The 18,716-nt window shown below is 37.9% G+C and overlaps 1 protein-coding gene across 3 annotated transcripts in view; it reads left to right on the top strand.

Annotated features, from left to right (window-relative positions):
- Positions 1-140: 140 nt before the first annotated feature.
- The window catches only part of mast4 (microtubule associated serine/threonine kinase family member 4), a 126,633-nt gene continuing 108,057 nt past the window's right edge, over positions 141-18,716 (top strand). For all 3 annotated transcript variants that reach the window (XM_079256724.1, XM_079256723.1, XM_079256722.1), the window contains exon 1: positions 141-624. In XM_079256724.1, the coding sequence (XP_079112850.1) occupies positions 388-624 (237 nt within the window). In that variant the 5' untranslated portion in view covers positions 141-387. The remainder of the gene's footprint in view (positions 625-18,716) is intronic.

Below are 18,716 nucleotides of genomic sequence, written 5' to 3'. Positions count from 1 at the left end.
AACAAGGTTCTGTTCCATCTGCTGCGATCTGATTGGTCAGCCCTCGCAGCGTGTGGGCGTGGCTTACGTCGGGGGCCGCAGCAGGCTGTAGACGTGAGATATGAAGGGCAGTGACAGCATGGGCTCGCGCAGCTGGGAAAGTCATGAACGACTCAGTCTAACAGGAGACAACTTGCAGCTCAGGCGGCGAGCCCGGCTGTGAGCGGGCTTTGGCGTAGAACACGTACTCCAAATACCGCCAATAACTTTGGGCGTCAGTGTCGAGACTTTGTTTCGACTTTTACTGATGAAAGAGGAACAGAAAAAGTGGCACGCGGCTCCCTCCTGCCAAAATGAAGCGAGCAGGTGCGCTGGCAGGTAAGTAAAATAAGAGAAAGAAAAGACGCTATGGAGCAGAAAAGGGTTTTGGTGTCTGGAAGCGGCGAGAGTCTGTCGTCCGGCTCACAAACAATGTCCGAGGGGGAAGAAGTGACGGCCGCCGTGGATATTAAAGTTTACGAAGCTGGACATGATGGTCGCGGGTTGGACTTTGAAAGTGTGAATGAAGGAGAGGACGGAGGAAATGCAGAATATGGCAAGGAAACTCCAGAGGACGATTCTGAAGACGATGAAGAAGACGAGAGGGTAAACACACACCCACACAAACACCTCTTTAATTAAAGAGATCATTAAAAAAAAAAAAAAAAAAAAAAAAGTTGCTTTTTAAGGACGTTTCTCAGGAAAATAATAGATTAAAGAAGACTAAACTGAACTTATTTGTGCAAAACGCCTCTGAAAACAGCTAGTTTATGGGTTTTGCAGTAAAAACATTTGAAGACAAGCACCCTGCCTCAGCTGACATGTTTCATCAGGTTGCCATGAAGTCAGCAGCCAAATCATGCTTCTATTACAGCTCCTGCTCATCACACATCCCATCAACACTGAGCTTCTTGGCTCTGGCAGTCCGTTTCTGTCAGACATTTTAAAATGTTATGTAATTATAATTATAACTCTGGAGGTATTTAAGGCACCAGAGTCTTGATGTGGAAGAAGTACCTGTGGTTCTTCTCTTTAAGTTGTTGCACAGCTGTTGTTGCACATTCTTTGGAATGTGGAACAACCCAATTTCTCTGTTAAAAGGACTATTTGTTAAAGCAGGATTCATTCGTTTGGAGATGTTTTCTGCATACCTGCATCACAAAATGGTCTTTAAGTCTTTCACTGGGCTGTAATTTGAATATTTTCAAAACATTTTTTACAAGGAATCTTGCTGGATTCAGGAAATCATACCAGTGGTAATTATCGTCTAAACAAGCTTGTAGTCGTCTACATGAGAAAATGGTGGTTAAATGCGAGCAAAACCGAGTTGGTGAGATGCAATCCTTCAGAGAGCACTGCTATTGTGATTTTTACTCAGGAAACAGATGGGGAAAATGAGGAAGATCCATTTTGAGTCTCAGCCTTTTCACATGTTAAACACTTTACAGACTGGTTTGACTGGCTTTAATGTGCATAATGCTGCCCCATAAGTGCATCTAAATTTCACATCTGACCTTTTCAAATCTTTTCTTAAAGGGCAGAATGACTTTGGGCTTTGTGCAGCTGACTATAAGATAAGCAGGGAGAAGTGTTGAAAGTATTGCAGTGTTTCCCTGCTGTTACGTGACAGCTTTTGCCTCATCATGCTGTAATTTGAATATTTTGCCTCACAGCTTTATAAAACATTGTTTCTTAAAGCTGTGCAGTAACCTGTGACCTGCAGCTAAAACGCTAAGTTGCATTTAGTGCGATGACAAAGTGGAATGCAGCTAATCTAACTGATACCCATCCTTGTGTTTATCGGACTTATAAGCCGGCGTTTCACTGCTTAGCAGGCTCTTCAACACACTCGGATGAAACCCCTGGGTGGTGTCATGTTTGCCAACAGAGCTGCTTGACTAATTTGGTTTGGCTGAATGACATTTTGACAGTCCATCACCTTAATAGTGCTGAGATACAACACACAAGGGGCAAGAACTCACAGATCTCTTATTACGTTTTCAGCATGATTCATTTCTTCTTTTAGAATGACGCAGAAATATTTTTATAGTTGAAAAAAGTTAATCAGTTGTAATATTATAGGAATTTTAGATGCAGGCATTACTTTTATTATTACTATTAACAGAGATAACAAACAAAGCGTCTTTATTTTGGACTTTAGTGGAACGAACCCTGTGCCCTTTTTTCCCTGCGTCTTTGAAATACCAGTTTGACATTTATTTAAAACCAGTGACCTTACTTGTGCTGACCACAGAAGATGGAATGTAACCGGACCTGTTGCTCTAAACTAAACAGACATATTACCGGCCAAAACCCCGCAACGCAGATGGGTATCGCCGCAGGGTCAGTCAGGGAACCTTGACCTTTGACTTTGTGTCTTCGACCCAAAGAGTTAAAAAAGGAAAGTCTTATGAGAACGCATGACATCACTTCTCCACACCGACTGGCTCGGTTACCACTCATTTTCCAGACTTAGTGCTAAGTCTGTTTGCAGTGAGGAGATTCTCCGTACGGTGGAGCTTCATGGACTTTTTCTACTATATTTGGTGCCGATCTTTTTAAATCTCTGCGTGCTTTGCAGCTTTGTCCATTCCCGACAAATAAATCTGTCTGGAGTTCTGGGGAGGGTGATAGAGAATGCTATCTACAGATTATCCTGTGCATAATCCTTTCTTTAATGCAGTTAAAGATATCAGAAACAAGATTAGTAAGCAGGTTTTGGTTCACTGCATATGGGCTGTCACTGGTCATCCCTTTTACACATGAGATGTCTTGTAGAAGAGGTTACACTTGATTTTCTACTATTATATCATTATTTGCATGTTTTTTTTTTTTTTAAATTATATTTTATATTAACTGGTTTTTATGTCCCTTTTTTGCAGTTGAAGGTTTTTGGTCTCTTATTGGTTTCATTTAGATCTGCAAAGCTGTTATTGTAAGCTTTATTTAAACTGATAAGATTTCCACAAACTATTTAAATTTTTTATTTATTTTTTTTAAAATAAATTCAGCATTAAAAAAAGCAAAACACAACAACAAAAAGCCTCTATTGTAACCACACATGTCAGTCATGCAAATTTAGCTGACATATTTCCAATTCAAATGAATGCATTCAGCAACAGTTGTCGGATGGTTTTCCGAACATCGGAGTTTAATATCAAATGCTGTCCTGATATTCTGCAGCCCTGCTCAGCTTACTCACTCTGTGAAGTGTCCTGAAACGGTTTTGCTGTTAGTTGTGTCTGCAAACTCACTAAGTTGCTCTTTTCTTTTTTTTTATGCCATTGTTGCTTTTAAATATATGTGATTAGTCATTTCGGTTAACCCCCTTTTTTTTGTTTTATTTTACACACACATCTTAGAAGTGCACTTATTTCTATATTAAAGGTTTTTCTTTTTAACTTTGCTCAAATTTACCGAAACTACTGATATCTAGAGGTCAAGCTGGCAGTGGAAACAAGATTAAACGTACTGTTTAGCAACAAACGGAAGGATTTCCTTCTGAGAAAACCCACACCAGTAAGTTTTTTTTCTTGTTTTTAACCTTTGTCATTTTGCTTCTTTTTAATAAAGTTGTTTTTGGAGCCACATTCTATTTCTTTTTGCATTATTTCATTTCTGAAATGCTTACTCGTTAAATGTCTCATAAAAAGCTTCTGCAGTCTTTAAATTTCTTCACTGTCGTCTTTTTTTTTTTTTGCCCATGAACTGTACTTTGACCTTTGTATACATGTGGCAGCAATATGGCAATGTAGGAGGACAAGGTACTGAGATGCATTTTACGTTTCCATTTTTCTATATTAGTCTTTGTTGTAACATGGAACAAGCTTAAAGAGAAAGTAACCCCAGCAGTTCTCAGATGTTTTGACTTTTTAACTTAATCAAAGTTATTTAAAGCAAAGCTCCTAAAATTAAATAAAAAACGAAGGAGCAAATGGAGAAAAATGTCATTAAAACAGGTTTTGGAATAGAAGATTTTTATGACTAACATGAGAAGTTACGGCCATTTTTCTTTTTTCTTCCTCTCTAATGAAGTCCCACTTGAAAACGTCCCCTGACACGCTAAAAGCATGATTAAAAGCCACTCGGCTGTGGAATGCAACTCCTCTGAAACGAGTTCTTCTTGTTTATTTGTTGTATTTATGCTTAATTGCACAATTGACATCTCTGAAAAGTTGTTCAGTCTTAAATTAAAAATCTATTATTTCTATATTAAAAATGGCAACAGTCTGTTGCATCTGCATTTTATTAGTATAGAATTATTTAAGTGAAGACATGTAAATTTTATGGACACACCTGTAAAGTTAGCATTAATAAAACTCTCCTGATGAGTTTCAAATGATTTAGACTTTCCTTGTCTTTAAGTGTTTTGTACAGATTCTGATCAAATCACCATACATTTAATTTATAAAGTAGCTCAAAATGATTTACATGAGAACAGTTGTACACATCAAAAACAAGTCTTTACACATCCAAGTATAAAACTTAAACACACATGCACACAACATGCATTTAATGTCTATTATAACTATCTTGACACTGTTTTTCCATAAAAGCATCTGTTAATCATTTGGCTTTTTTTTTTTTTATGTCCTGCAGCTTTTATATCCCCCTCATCATCATAAATCCTGTCTTCCTTTCCTTCTCGCTGCTACCTGCTGTGCCGTGACAGCAGTTTGGGTGTTTCCACTTGCTTTCTGCTTAAATATATTTTTTCTTTTTGCTTTTGTTTTCTTTTTGCCTATGTTGCTGTAGTAGAGACAGATGTTTTCCCTTCAGAGGATCATCAAAAACCGCTTTCAACTAATTCGGCTCCCAGTTGTTACAATTTTCACCAATGTGTTTCTGTAACATCCTTGGACTCAAAGCATAAATTAAGTCAATTTTGAAGGTTTTCAGGAATGATAATGCACAAAGAATCAGCAGTGTAGAGCAGAGCTGGGCAGATGTCCCAGTTGGAACAACATATGAAGCTAGTGAGATGGAATATGCTTGGAGGAGCTCTTCTTGTTCTTCACGGTTTTACTTTGTGTTGATTTAAAAACTGCAGATGTTTGTGCAACAGTAAGGTGGATTATCTTCGACCCACAGTGGGCACCAACATAAACGGAGTGGCTTCCTCAGCAGTCGGGTTAGATGCGTCATGTTGTGCCCGTATCAGCTCTGTTAAAATACACACGTGATGTGTGGTTACCAAGATGCTCAGTACTTTTCCCTGAAACTGCAGGTTTAAGCTCATTGTTCAGCCATCTGGTTTGCATCCTTGCGTTACTTGTGGTGACACAGAAACTCCACACTAAATGGAACCCTGGCTAAATTTTATACTAAGTATTGATAAACACAGTCATAAGTTCTCTGCAACAGTGGATAACAGTAAGATTAATCTTCATGTCTGTTATCGCTTTATAAATGTTATTTTGCACATTTGATCCCAATAACTTCTTTTTATAGTCCACACCCAGTGGTTTTTATTGAATGAAATTGCACCTCAAGAATCAAGGCCTGCTGGTTAATGTAGTCTTCACAGTTCACCTTTCACTCACTCATTTAATCACTGCAGTTTCTGATTAATGATATAATAAAGCAAAATACAAATAAATGGGATTTTAAGGAAATGCTTGCAGTTGCAGCAGGTGAGCACAGATGAGAACTAAAGCATTAGATGTCAAGGGCCAACACCGCTATTGTAGATTATAGATGTTAAGAAAAAAAAAACAAAAAAACAGGGAGATATTTTTGCATCTTTAGTATGTCTAGAAATGCATAGACATAATATTTAGGCCACATCGCCCAGCTCAAACATGCACACAGAAATCACTCGGTGACTAAAAGATGTTGCTGACTATGCTTACTGCCTCAAGCATTACAAGATTTTGCATGTAAAGGCAACCGCGTGCGCATCTGTAAAAACACGTCACATCCAAGAACAGAAAGGTGTGTGTGTTGCCCCTCCCTTTTTTATGAGAACTTATGAGATATAAAAGATGTAAAATCACTTTGTATTTAGTAATTTGGAAGCAGTTTTTCCTCCTAAAACTATTGAAATCACACACAAAAAGTATTTTCAAACATCATGATTTATTTTAAAGCAAAACTCTCCCATGAGCTCGAATGCTAATTTATGTACATCTTAAACTCAAGAAATCTTTGACAACTTGCAACTGGCTGTGCTACTTGAGGCCCGTTTTACCTAATCCTTCACATAAACAAATGTTTTACTAATTGCAGCATCTTTTCTAGATGCTCTGATGCAGATAACGGTAATGTGCAGACAAAAGGGATCCATCCCTTTAACCAGTCTGCACAACGGTTTGGGCTCTTCAAGTCGTGCTGTGTGCTGACATCCATGATATCATTATCCTAGAAAGCTGTGATCATCAGCCTTGTCCAGTAGTCTGCAGGGTGCAGTGTAATGCCAGTCCTTCATGTTGTAGCTCCTCCAGTTGTAAGGTTTTTTATTTTTTTTTAGCCCTTTGAAGCCCTGATGGTTGGCGTGCTACTACTGGTTGTAGGAAAGTGTTAAAAGTCAGCGCCAATGGTTTAAAAACCTGAAAAATTGTGCTTTTGGGATAAAAACAAGCTTGTTATGTAACTGCTGAATAAGTAAACAAGCAACTGTTTGCTTATGAGTTTCATGCTAGCTTAAAATATGATGACACTTCATGTCATCATTATGCTAGGTGTGTGTTTGTGTGTGTTTTCCTTTAAACCTGCTGTGAAGAGCTGAATCTAAGTCAGATCTTCAGCAGGTAATAAGACTTCCCTTCTTGTCAATCCTTTACAATTTACTTTAACGAAAGTGAATTTGTTGAACAGATTTACCCCTTTAAACTCCACCCATCACCCTGCAGGCAGCTGACTTAACTCCATATTTGTCCATGTCTGCACATTTGTTGGACTGAATGATGCTCTGTATGGCAGAGCCGAGTCATTTTACAACACAATTGCACTGGTCAAACAAAAACAACTTCCCTAAAAGTGCAATTTATAACGTTAGATGGCTGTTAAAAGAAGAAAACAAACATGTCTCACACAGAGATTAGTCTTCCTGGCTGTTCCCTGTGAACAGACTGGCACACTTCTCTGCAGTGAGTAATGAGTTTGTTCAGACCAACCATGTGCCAGACGAGGCTCTTGGCAAACATCGTTTTGACTTTACTGCAGGAAAAAAACAAAGTTACGGGACTTTGTTGAATTAGCTGCCATTTTTTTGGTTGCATGACTCCCTTTTTTCTGTGGAAAGAAGTTCATTCAGCTTAAGCTTGTTCCGCTCACAGTTACTGCTGTGGTTTTAAAAAATGTCTCAGTGATAACAGGAATAAATGAAAGGGTAATAAACGGAGGATGGAAGATATTCAGGCAGGTGTGGAGGTGATTTTATATCCCTAATCCATTAAAACAAACATCACACCCTCGCGTCTGTGTACAGTGTCACTCTGTTCTACTAAACAGTTATCTCCAAACGTTACTGATGCCTCCTGAACTTATTCTGGTGATTTTAAATAATTTATCAGTCAAGAGAGAAGAAGTTTATAGAAGTTTCTATCTTGCAGAAATGAGCAAACATGTTTTTCTGTGTATCGCATGATGAACTGACAAGTTGTTCAGTGTCATTTGTTTGGGTTTTTATGTCACTATGAAAATCATTTTCAGTTTTTCTTTTAATTTGTCACTCCTTAAATTTTTACCTTTCTAAAGACATGCACCTATCAAACCAAACACCTATTAAATTTAGAGATGCGCCGATCCATTTTTTGGGAGTTCTGATCCGATATCTATATCTGAAATTTGAATATCTGCCGATACAGATATATTTACCGATACCAAATCTGTTTGTGTGAATATTATTGTGACTATGGTTATTATTGCTGTTAAAACTGTGTAAGATTTAATTATGTTGTAATAAATGACCCATCCTTTCTGAAGATACCTCACCAATACAAATATAACATTAAAGATCTAACAATTTCAACAAGTTTTATTCTGATTTGGTAGATTTTACCTAAATACAACTATAAATGTGTGGTTTTGAAACAAAGATCGAGATTTTAGTCACTTAAAGCTAGATGTGTTACACTAAAATTTAGTGTAACAAAAATTGTCACATTTTAACATTCAAGGCATTTATTTCTCTTAAGATGTGTCTGAAGCATGTCATCAAACACATCTGTGTGTTTCGGTTGTGGTATTGGTACACTTTTATTAATACCAAGTACGAGTACACACGCTTGGTATTGAGCCAATAATGGTATCAGTATCGGTGCATCCCTAATTAAATTGATACATATCTACCCTAATTCAGTTTTTTTCCTTTTAAATGGCCCTTTCAAGTCATGTCAGACTACTAGTTTGTGTGTATTTGTACTGCACAGACCTGCCTACCAAACTTCTCCACTTTGTTAGAATAGTAAATCTTTGTCTCAATATCCTCTCCTGTGGTCTTACCCCAGCATTTTGCAGAGATAAAGTGCTACTTTAAGCCCTTCAGCTGGAGGCTTTTGGGCCTATTTAGATCACTTGTTTCCCTTTTCAGTAAGAAATCCTTACTATTTACAAAGAGGAGGAGTGGAGCAAAGAGGAGGAATTAGGTTCAGTTGCTTCAGTTGAATCATCATGACTGAAAGTTGTAAGTCTGTAAGAAGAACTGCATGTTCTTCTTGCACAATAGAAAGGAAGAAGGTTGTTCAGTGCAGTGATGAAATCATTTGTCTTGGAACGTGGATATGAACAGATTTCTTTGTTGTAAGTGTTTTCTGCTTTTAGAGGTGAGTTTTTTTTTTTTTTTTTTTTTACAGGCTTTTTGCTTTCTTTTCTTGCAAGTTTACAGTTAGTATGTTAAAATATCCTGAAACCAAATCATGAGGAGAAAAATTAGGTTTTATTCTATGTCTATATGAATTATGTCTCAGTTGCTTGACGTTGTCTCTGCTCTGAAACGATGGATCCTTTGCGAAGTTTAAAACAAGCAGCTGTTCACTTTGTTTATTAAGTAAAAAAAAAAAACAACAAACGTGTTAAATTTGCTGGCCAGAAATGTTGGATTTTGGTCAAAAGTCAAAAACAAAAGTAAATTTTTAGCTTGTTGCCTTGTCTTTTCTTGTATTGGTTATTTAGTGAACAGTTTTAGGTCATTTAGGGTCTGTTGTGGCCTCTTGGTGCATCTTGTGCAATAGATTTGTGAAATAAAATCGCCTGTACAGCTTGAGGCTGTTCAAGACTATCAAAGCAATTCATTGTTAAATTAAAATATTAGTGGAACTTTTCGCCTACAGGTCGGCCCCTGTTTACAGCTGCATTACGTTCTACAAGAAAAGCCTTGTTCAACACCCAGAAAGTTTCATAATTGTCTTTTTATACTTTACTGTCTATTAGACACAAGCTGCCTACGGTCTTCTTTTTAAAAGTTTCCATAAACTGAATTTTTTTTAGAGGCATCTTCAGGACAAGAATGGACTAGCGAAGAAACGAAGTGAGCTGTTCCTTAGGTTAGGTTTGGCTGGGGTTTACTCATAGTATTAACAAACAATGACTCAGCGGCCAGGCACTGATTTTCATTTTGACTATTTTCATAATAAACATCTGTCTTACGTCATTCTCTGTGCAGTACCAGTGGAAGAATACAGTGCTGCAGAGCTGTCCCTCAAGACTAATATAAAGACTAATACTTATCCACTAAGGGCCAGTCTGTCCCTCTGACAGTGTGACATACAGTAACACTCCGCATTGATCTTTTCTGCGAGGAGCTGTTCCCTGAACCTGGAAGGACAACCACGGTGCTTCTGTTTGCTTCTGTTTGACAATGTTTAACTCCCACTGTTCAGTCGTCCCAGCCGTGTGTTGGGCCCCTAAATAAGCAACCGTGTGTTTAAGCAAGCAGGGTGATTAGAGGAACATCCCGTGTCGGTTTGTTCTTTGAGGCTAAGAGGATTAACACAATCTAGTTAAGACTCTTTTCACTTCGACGTTGGGCTCTCTGTCATCGAGCTGTGGCTGATTTTTGACTTTTCTTTGCAGCTGGCCTTTTATACATGTGTATGTCTGGGTTTAATCTACGTTGTCTGTGAGCACTGAGCCTAAACAAAATGTCTTTTGGTCGGAAATTGACTGCTGGTCAACGTTCGTCTTCGAATGGAGTAAAGGTAAGAGATGGAAAGTCGAAGCTGCTTATTGGATTTAGAAGTAAAGGCTGAATGTTAAGTGTTTGGTCAGAGATTTTTGTTTTTGTTTTATTTCACATTAAATACTCGCAAAACACATGAAACTTAAGTCGCAGTTATCAGTGTTTACTATCAAACCTCATGGCCACAGTCGTGCAGCTCTGTAGGTTTCTTTTGGATCCTCCATTACTCATTGTCATCCAGTATTTTTCATGGCAGATGTCCCAGTTGTGCATCAAGACCAATATATAACGGCTTTTTTGCTGATCTGAGACCTCTCTGTGCAGCAGCTCATGTGGAATGCATACAGTAAGTCTCCAAGGCCCTCTGCAGGATAAAAAAGCACTTTGTTGGTGGGAAAATAATACATGTTTTACTTCTTTCCAATGCTGGAGATAATAAATCTTAACATGGATAATTGTATGAAATTGGAAAAGGAAAACACTGCTGTTTATTTTTTATCTTGTCAACACAGGAAACTGAATTCCCAAGAGATGGCAAACAAAGTTCAAGCTAAAAAAAAAAAAATCTGCCTTTTATTTTTAAAGGAACAGTCATTGTCAAGTGTCATTTGGCTTCTCTACTGTCATGAAATAACATTTCAAGTCCCATAGCTGTTTAAGCTGTGAGACTTTGCACTACTCTTATCCTCATGAGTAAACACCCGGATCCTTGGAGCAGAGCGCAGGGGAAGACAGATTCAGTCCATACTGGAATTTAGGGAGAGTTGAATAAGACAGATGTTGGGTGACAAGGTCAGCTACAACATGAAGTCGACCATGAGAAAGAGGCAGATGAACATGTTGGAGAGTTCATGGATACAGTTTACAGACGCACAACCATTTCCACTCCACTGTCATTTTAGTCAGTTGTTTCAGGGGTCATGTCTGGTAGCGGGAATGAAATTAGAAAGCATGTTAAAAGGTGGTTGTTGTTGAACTCTGTCTGCAAGCTGCACTTGTCTGTAGCTTGTCAACCATTATTATATGTGGATCATCTGAAAGACCTGGAGTAAATTTTCAGTTCAAGATGTTTGTCATGCAGGCAAATAATATTACAGAATAAAATGCATCCTGTTATATTAAAGAGCACCCAGATAGTGTAGTTCAGCTATTTGAAGCTATTGTTGTGTAATCATGCAGGAATAACGTCAAACGAGTGGCACCAAAAAAGTTTAATATCAGGATTAATCGCTACTTTAATTGGACATTCTTGTACCTTTTGACATGGTTTAGCTTAATCTATAACATTGTATTTGTAACTATCAAGCGTTAAAAATCACTAAATAGCTCTTTGATTCTTTTTTTTAATAGTTGCACTTAAATTATTTATGGTGCACTAGGGCTGGGCGATATGACCAAAAGTTCATATCCCGATATAGCTAATTTTTTATCCCCATAACAATATCAAACTGTTTGTGTAATTTTGTGTCAGTCATCAGTTATGTGTCAGATGTGCTTGGCAACGGCAGCAGTGATCTCCTTCCACCTGGGGGAACTATGGAAAGCTTGTTCTAGCGCTTGTGTCTGGAGTTTATTATGAACACTTTCGCCTCCACTTGACGCTGCTTTTGCAGCTTTTGCTCGTTGAATCTATTCTTTATTCTGTATTCTTTATCCTGATTCTTGCACAGGTGATAAAATCAGTTGTGTCGGAGTTTGTTGTTGGGACTGTGAGCTAGTCTATTGTCGGTTCCACATCAGTCTTTTTATATCCAAACAGCATCAGTGAGACAGAAATTTCCCCTCTTTTAGGAACAAGCTCATCAGTTTGGGTTGGTTGGTCAATTTTTAGCAAATTATCCTGGTCTGAAACACGTCTGCTACCGTCTTTCTCCGTGGTTGTTTATATATTGCAGCATGCATGCAGTAAAGCGCTTCTTGATGTAAAATATTGCACTAAAGCACCTTATTGTGGCGTAAGCGATAGAACCTCATGCGAAAAAATAGACATTTCTATTGTCCAAACAATATATATTATCATATCGCCCAGCCCTATGGAGCACTAACATTCATAACTGCAGAGATGCTGTTGTCCTGCAGCATCCCCAGGCTGGCAAACTGCATTTCACAACTTCTTATTTCCAGCCCGGAGCGTCACGTGACAGCTTTGCTTTGCTTGTTATATCTCAGTAACGGGGTGTCAACACATCAGCTGTTTTTTGAAAGAGCATAATGATTGACTCAGCTGATGCGAGAGGACATTATCAGAGGAAACAAGAAAGAAAGAGAAAGTGACGGAGGAAGAGATGAGACAAGATTCATCATCAGACAGGATGCAGACAGATGTCAGATTAGATGTCATTGCACATGTGTTTCTTTAAAACTACTGGTTTTATACTAAATGTGCAAGAAAAATGGGAAGATGTTTTCATCTGTGTTGCAGTTTTTGTGCTTGAAATGAAAGTCCTGCTTTTTTTGTTTTTAGCTTTTGATGATTAAGTAGCTTTTCTTTTTTTGGCCACTTTTAATGCACCCACATCTCCAATGATCACATCAGTTGGCCCATTACATCCCAGTTTCAGTGAAAAGCTGCTGTAAAACAGAAACTGCAGGATTTGCATTAAAATGGGTTTGGATAAATTGGTGTCTCACTCAGGATGAGTCATTTAAAAAAAAAAAAAAAAAAAAAAAAAAAAGCTGTGGCTTGATAATTAATGCTGGAGTCGCTTTTATCTTTATCATCATCCTCTTAAGTTTCACACAAACTGGTTATAATTTAATGGTGAATTAATTTGCCACCAACCGTATGAAGTGAGATTGCAGTAAGTATTGGTGTCTTTTCAAATGAAACAGAATGTGAAGATTTCTGACATTTTGTTAGTGTCCTGACTTTCCTAGTTAAATGATTTCTTCCAAATGTTATTTCCTGACAGAAATAATCCCATTAATGTCAGTGTGTGTTATTCTTACAGGGCTGTAATGAGAAACGATAAGTGGGACGGTGAGTGAAACAAAGGACGACGCTGACTGGAAGGAGGTGTAATGTCTCTTGATGTACAACGGCTTGCTTCCTGTTTCACTGTAAACGTGCGCTCATTGTGTCTTAGCAACCAATGAAGGATTCTAATAACAATTTGTTCCCGCTATTAAAAGGCTCCTTTCATCCATCTCAGTGAAATGATAAATACTTCACCACAAGGCCTTCAAAAGGAAATAGATCTCATGTTTGCCAGTTCTCCCTTTGTTCTGCTGCTTCAGAGGTTTTTTTTTTTTAAATGTGGAAATCAATTGAACCCTCTTCACTGGCGTTAGACAGGAACATGCAAGTTAGTGAAACTTAAATAGAAATGCTGGTTAAGTACAAAGCAGCAGCAAAAGCACAGCAGCTCTGTTGTGGAACTGACTGCATGCAGGTACATGAATACTACAGTTTTCATTGATTTGATCATTGATTTGACACTGTTTGTATTTATTACTTAACCTTGGGTAGTATTCCTGAAAACAGTCTTGCATGAGGTTACATGCAATCCTTCCTTCTGCTTTCTCCCTCTGTTGGACAGTTTTTTTCATAGCTTTTGTAGAGGAGTGGGCTTTGTTTTGTAGCTGAGTGTGTTTCACATCTTCAGGATGTTTGGTCTTTGTATCCTCAGTAGCTAAAGGTCGACGGCAGGCGTGCGATCTCTGCTGAATGCATGCTCCTTTTTCTGTCAGGCAGAGATGACAGTACTGTATACTGAAAATATTCCTTCTCATCTATACAGCATGGGGACGGTCAACAGTGTTTTTCTACTTTCTATGCATTCTTTTTTTTAATTTATTTATTTTTTATAGAATTTCATTACTTTTAACATCCTTTTGGCACATCATTGGAACATATTTGATTCTGTTTTCTAAGTTATCAAAGTGTTCAGTAACTCCTTGACAACAAAAAGGCAACATGTGCCGGATCCCATTTTCTTCTCCTGACTTTACTCTGCTGTTTTTCCAGAGATAAGTTGCTTCTACTTTTGAAGATTCGGAAGTCTCACTCAGTATGTGCCCTATGTCCCACATACATTTGTTTATTTATTTATTCATTTTTTTAATTTGGATCCCCATTAACTTGCAGCAAACAGCAGCTATTCTTCCCGGGTCCTTTAGTTAAATACAGTCAATTTATAGACATGTACAAGCAAATGCATTATGTACACACAATACATCTCTGCATGCAAAGTCCATAAACTATTCTTAAAATAGCAGCATGCACACACATACTGTACTTGCACACAAGTATATAAATATTTGTACATATAACAAATGTCAAGCATATAAAAATTAATGCAAACATTTGTTACATATAAACATTTATACACATATATGCATACAGACTCATAAATTTAGCTGCTATGCTCCATGCTTAAATAGTTAAATACTGCTGTCGTGGTTTTTAAACTTGATGGGAAAAAGAAAAAAAAAAAAAAAAAGATGATGAATGGCCAATACCATGGTATTGTACTGACAACCACCCACCCGGTTATCTCAATGCAGAGTCATGGGTGGGCCAGGGGGCAACTGACAACTGCCTCCCAGCTGCTGTCAGTTGAGATGAAAGGTACACCCTGGACAGTCCTCTGGTCCATTACAAGAACTAAACTGAATTGAATTTAATTCAATCCAATTTGTCATCTCAAAGGGCTTTTAAAGACTCAGTCCAATTCCCTCTGGTCCAGTTATAATCCAGTTAAAAGAAATCTGTTGCATTATACACATTTAGTTCAATTTGATCAATTCTGTTCACGAAGCAGTTCTTTAGGCCTGGTTTCCTAACCCAGGAAACCATCATATTCCTCTGAATCTTCTTTTATTCAATTCCCAAATCTGATAGCTGCAGGTAACAGCAGAGAGAACAGGAAGGAAAAACCTCCATCAGGATGCTAGATGGTGCAATCTCACTTTCAGATGAAGTTTTAAATTAAATGGTTTCCGTGAGAAATATTGAAATCTAGAAGTAATGTAATCATCCATAAACGCTTAGATTACTCCATTCCTTTTAATCAGTAGCTCATCTTTGCCTGTGTGCAGCCACCTCCTTATCAGCAGCTGTTTGTCTGCTTTGCCAACAAAATGTTGTTGGTACTGTCCACTGTGAAGCTGAGGGAGGAATGGAAGAAGGAGGGATTGTTTGGTTAGGTGATCCTCTCAGGAGGCCTGCATGGCATTACAGCAGATTGAGAGGAATAGTGGGTGAAATGGCAGTGATTACTGCCAAATCCACAGCATGTATGCCTTTCTCTTTGCATACAGAAAGTGAACTGTGACTGGTTGACTCCAAAGGCTTTCTGTGTAATCAAACAGGCATTTAAAAGGCTGACACCCACTCATAAATCAACACAGATGTTTTGGATAGGAAGATATTTGACTAATATCTTTTAATAAGAGAGCAGAGTGGAGAGTGTGGCTGCTTTATAAGTTACATCAATGCTGATATGCATAGAGCGGCGAATGCGGGTTTACAGATTAGCCAGATGATTTGTGACGGGCATGATTGGCTGGTAATTACTGCCAGGCTAAAGCAAAAATAATCAGATGAAACTTGTATCTTTGGCAGCTCTCCACAGCTTTCATTGGCTCAGATTCCTCTTACACCACATCAGCAACATGAAGGCAAAAGGTTGCACAGATCAAAAGTCTCACACAGTTAAGCTGGTTAGCGTGTGCACGATTCTCATGTGCTTGCATAATATGTTGTCTTACAAACAAATCCAAGTTGGCTGTAAGAATATAATAGAATCTGTAAGTGGGAGGAAAGAGCTTTTTCTGCTGCACATTCTGCTCAACAAGTAGCCCTGTTCTTCTTACACGCAAAACAGATCTGAAATGCACACCTGTAAACTTTGGACTTTGACCAATATGCTCTGATACTACACAGATTAACCTACTTCCTTTTATAAATTTACAATCACCTGTTGTTCATAGTAAACATTCCCCGTCTTGCCTTCATGTCAGGATCAACAATATGCAATCATTGAAACAGTTTTAGTAAAAGCGCTCTTGAAGGGAAGACGATGTAAAGCAACGGAAGCTGAAGCGTGTTGGGAAATAGCTGACTTTTAGGAAACGAGCACAGCTTTCTCATTCAATTACAAACATTACAGACACATCAGGTCAAGCATCACATTTCATTTAGCCGATGTTTAAGTGTTTCTCTTTTTTTTTTTTTTTTTTTTTTTTTTTTTCCCCTTCTCGGATACTTCACACTCTAAACAATGCGACTGAGAATTTACTGCAGATTTTCACAGTATACCTCTAAGCTGCTTACAGCGTTCGGTTATGACGCGTTTGCTTTAAGATTATATAACTTGCAGCCATTCTTTCCCTGATTCAGTTGTGATTAGTGTGAATATATTTGCCTTTAAACACCTGGACTCTGTTGCAGCAGCAGTTTGCAAGGTCAGACTTGGCTTAGTTCCCCTAAGCATAAGTCTTAACTAAGTGGAGATTTACAAAACACTAAATTAATGTAAGGTGCACCATACATTGCAAACTATGTGATTATGTACACGTGTAAATGGAAATATTTCATATTTCCTAGTTATTTTAAGATACTTGCAGCTTTTTACAAAGCAGCAGTTTAGATTAATACATCTTCAGGCTCCCTCAGCTGTTCAGTTATAAGCCTCTTTCACTTAACCACAAACACTTCCTGTTTTGTATTATTTTTCTTTTCATTTAACACAGATTAAGAAGCAGATCATTTCCTAGCAACCATGCAGCAAACCTGTACAAGTGTTTGGTTTAATGTTGCAACCTGATTTCTGAAAGATGGCTCTTTAACATTGGCTTTACACATATCCAGATCCTGGACTTAAGAAAACTATACCTCTGCTTTTACTCTTTGAATAAACACCAAGACAGTCAATGAAAGGCTGCATAAGCCAACTGGCTACAAGGTTCATGCACTGCAGAAATGAGTCAGTTTGTTATGGAGAGTAGCTGCATCTGAGGGTAAATGTATATTTTGCAATTTGTTGAAGTTGTTTATGCAGGTCATATGTTTTAGAGGTTTGATTCAAGCTGAAAATATTAAACAAGAACCTATCAAAGCTCTTAATCTCAGCAGCCTCAGCAGTGCTTACTGACTAAATATTATGGTGGGTGTGTAGTGCTTGTTTTCATTGGGTTGTACAGGCTGCAGTGCAGTGTCCAAGAAAGAGTGCATCGCTGTTACATAATAAAAGCATTGTCATTGCTGCATAAGGGCTTTTACCGTCCTGATCCTGCTGGTGCAAAATAATAGAACAACTTGATTTTTCAATCTTTTTTGCTCTAAAATGGTAGCAAAAAAGCAAATTAACATTTTTTTTTAAAGGATGATAGAAAATGTCATTTTTTTTCCTCCTCATTCAGCAACTCAACACACTTGTTGTTCCTCCCAAAATGGAAATGAAAGCACTCATCTGCTGCATATTGTAGTGTATGTGTGATTATCTCAATATAATTCTTGCTCACATTGTGGAAGGGAAGCAGTTCAATCAGAGAAATGTCTGCAGGTCTAATCTGGGTAATCTAAAACTGCAGACACTGAAGGCTGGTTTGCTTGTGAAACCACAACCTCACAAGTATATTGTGACACCTCGGTTCCTAAACTAATGGGCAAGTAAGTGTAGAATTATATGTGAATATATAAAAGCCATTGTCTTTTACATGAAAGGGACGATGATGCACAGTGTGACTCGACTCGGTAGTCCAATAACTGATCATACTTTGTTCACACTTTGATACTGAAACCAGAGGTTTTGAATGTTGTCATTGTGGATGTACTAGTTTATCAGCGACCTTTTGCTGTGCTTGGCTCTTGTCTGATTCTAAGTTTCTTGTCTCAAGTTATCTTTTAATGCTTTTGAATCATTATATTGCTTTTGGCTGAAGCTGTGACAAATTACCCTGCATTTTTTTTCCCACTTTATTCATGCATATGTGCGGCAGCAGCCATGCTGCCTACTGTGCACTTCTAAAAAAAAAAAAGGAAAAAAAAAAAAAAAGAAGGGTTTCTGAGCTTCTGTTGGATTTGTCTCTAATTATTTTCAAGGCTTAAATAATGGTCATTGCTGCAGGAAAACCTGGTTTCTCTAGTTGTTTAATCCCTGACAAATGTATGTTTTTTTGAGCAATGTAATGTTTAGGCTGTTGGATTCAGTTTATAAATGTACCCTTACATTTATTGAAATATATTCAATATTTATATAATTGTATTATTTTGTTTAAGGATGTTTTAAAGAAAACATAAAGATATGTTTTCAAAAAAATTTCATGCACCCCCTGGAATGCCTTGATCTACCTCCAGGGGTACGCGTACCCCCATTTGAGAAATCGTGTGCTGTGGTAGATCGGGTACCTGTCAATCAAAAGGACACGCCCCTAAATATACTGAATTTCGAGATTATATGACTTTTAAAGGGGGAAAAAAAATCACTCCTCCTACAGTTGTCATGAAGGTAAACCTGATCTATTAAACTGAAAATGGATTTTTGAACCAGGCTGTAAACATGTTTATTTCTACTGTGAAGTTGGTCTTTTTAACATGGGAGTCTATGGGGATTCGCTCTGTTTTGGAGCCCCG

Source organism: Telmatherina bonti, assembly GCF_933228915.1.
Source record: "Telmatherina bonti genome assembly, chromosome: 17".
NCBI lineage: Eukaryota > Metazoa > Chordata > Actinopteri > Atheriniformes > Telmatherinidae > Telmatherina > Telmatherina bonti.
The sequence above is the reverse complement of the archived record's forward strand: the minus strand, read 5'-3'. Positions and strand labels throughout refer to the sequence as shown.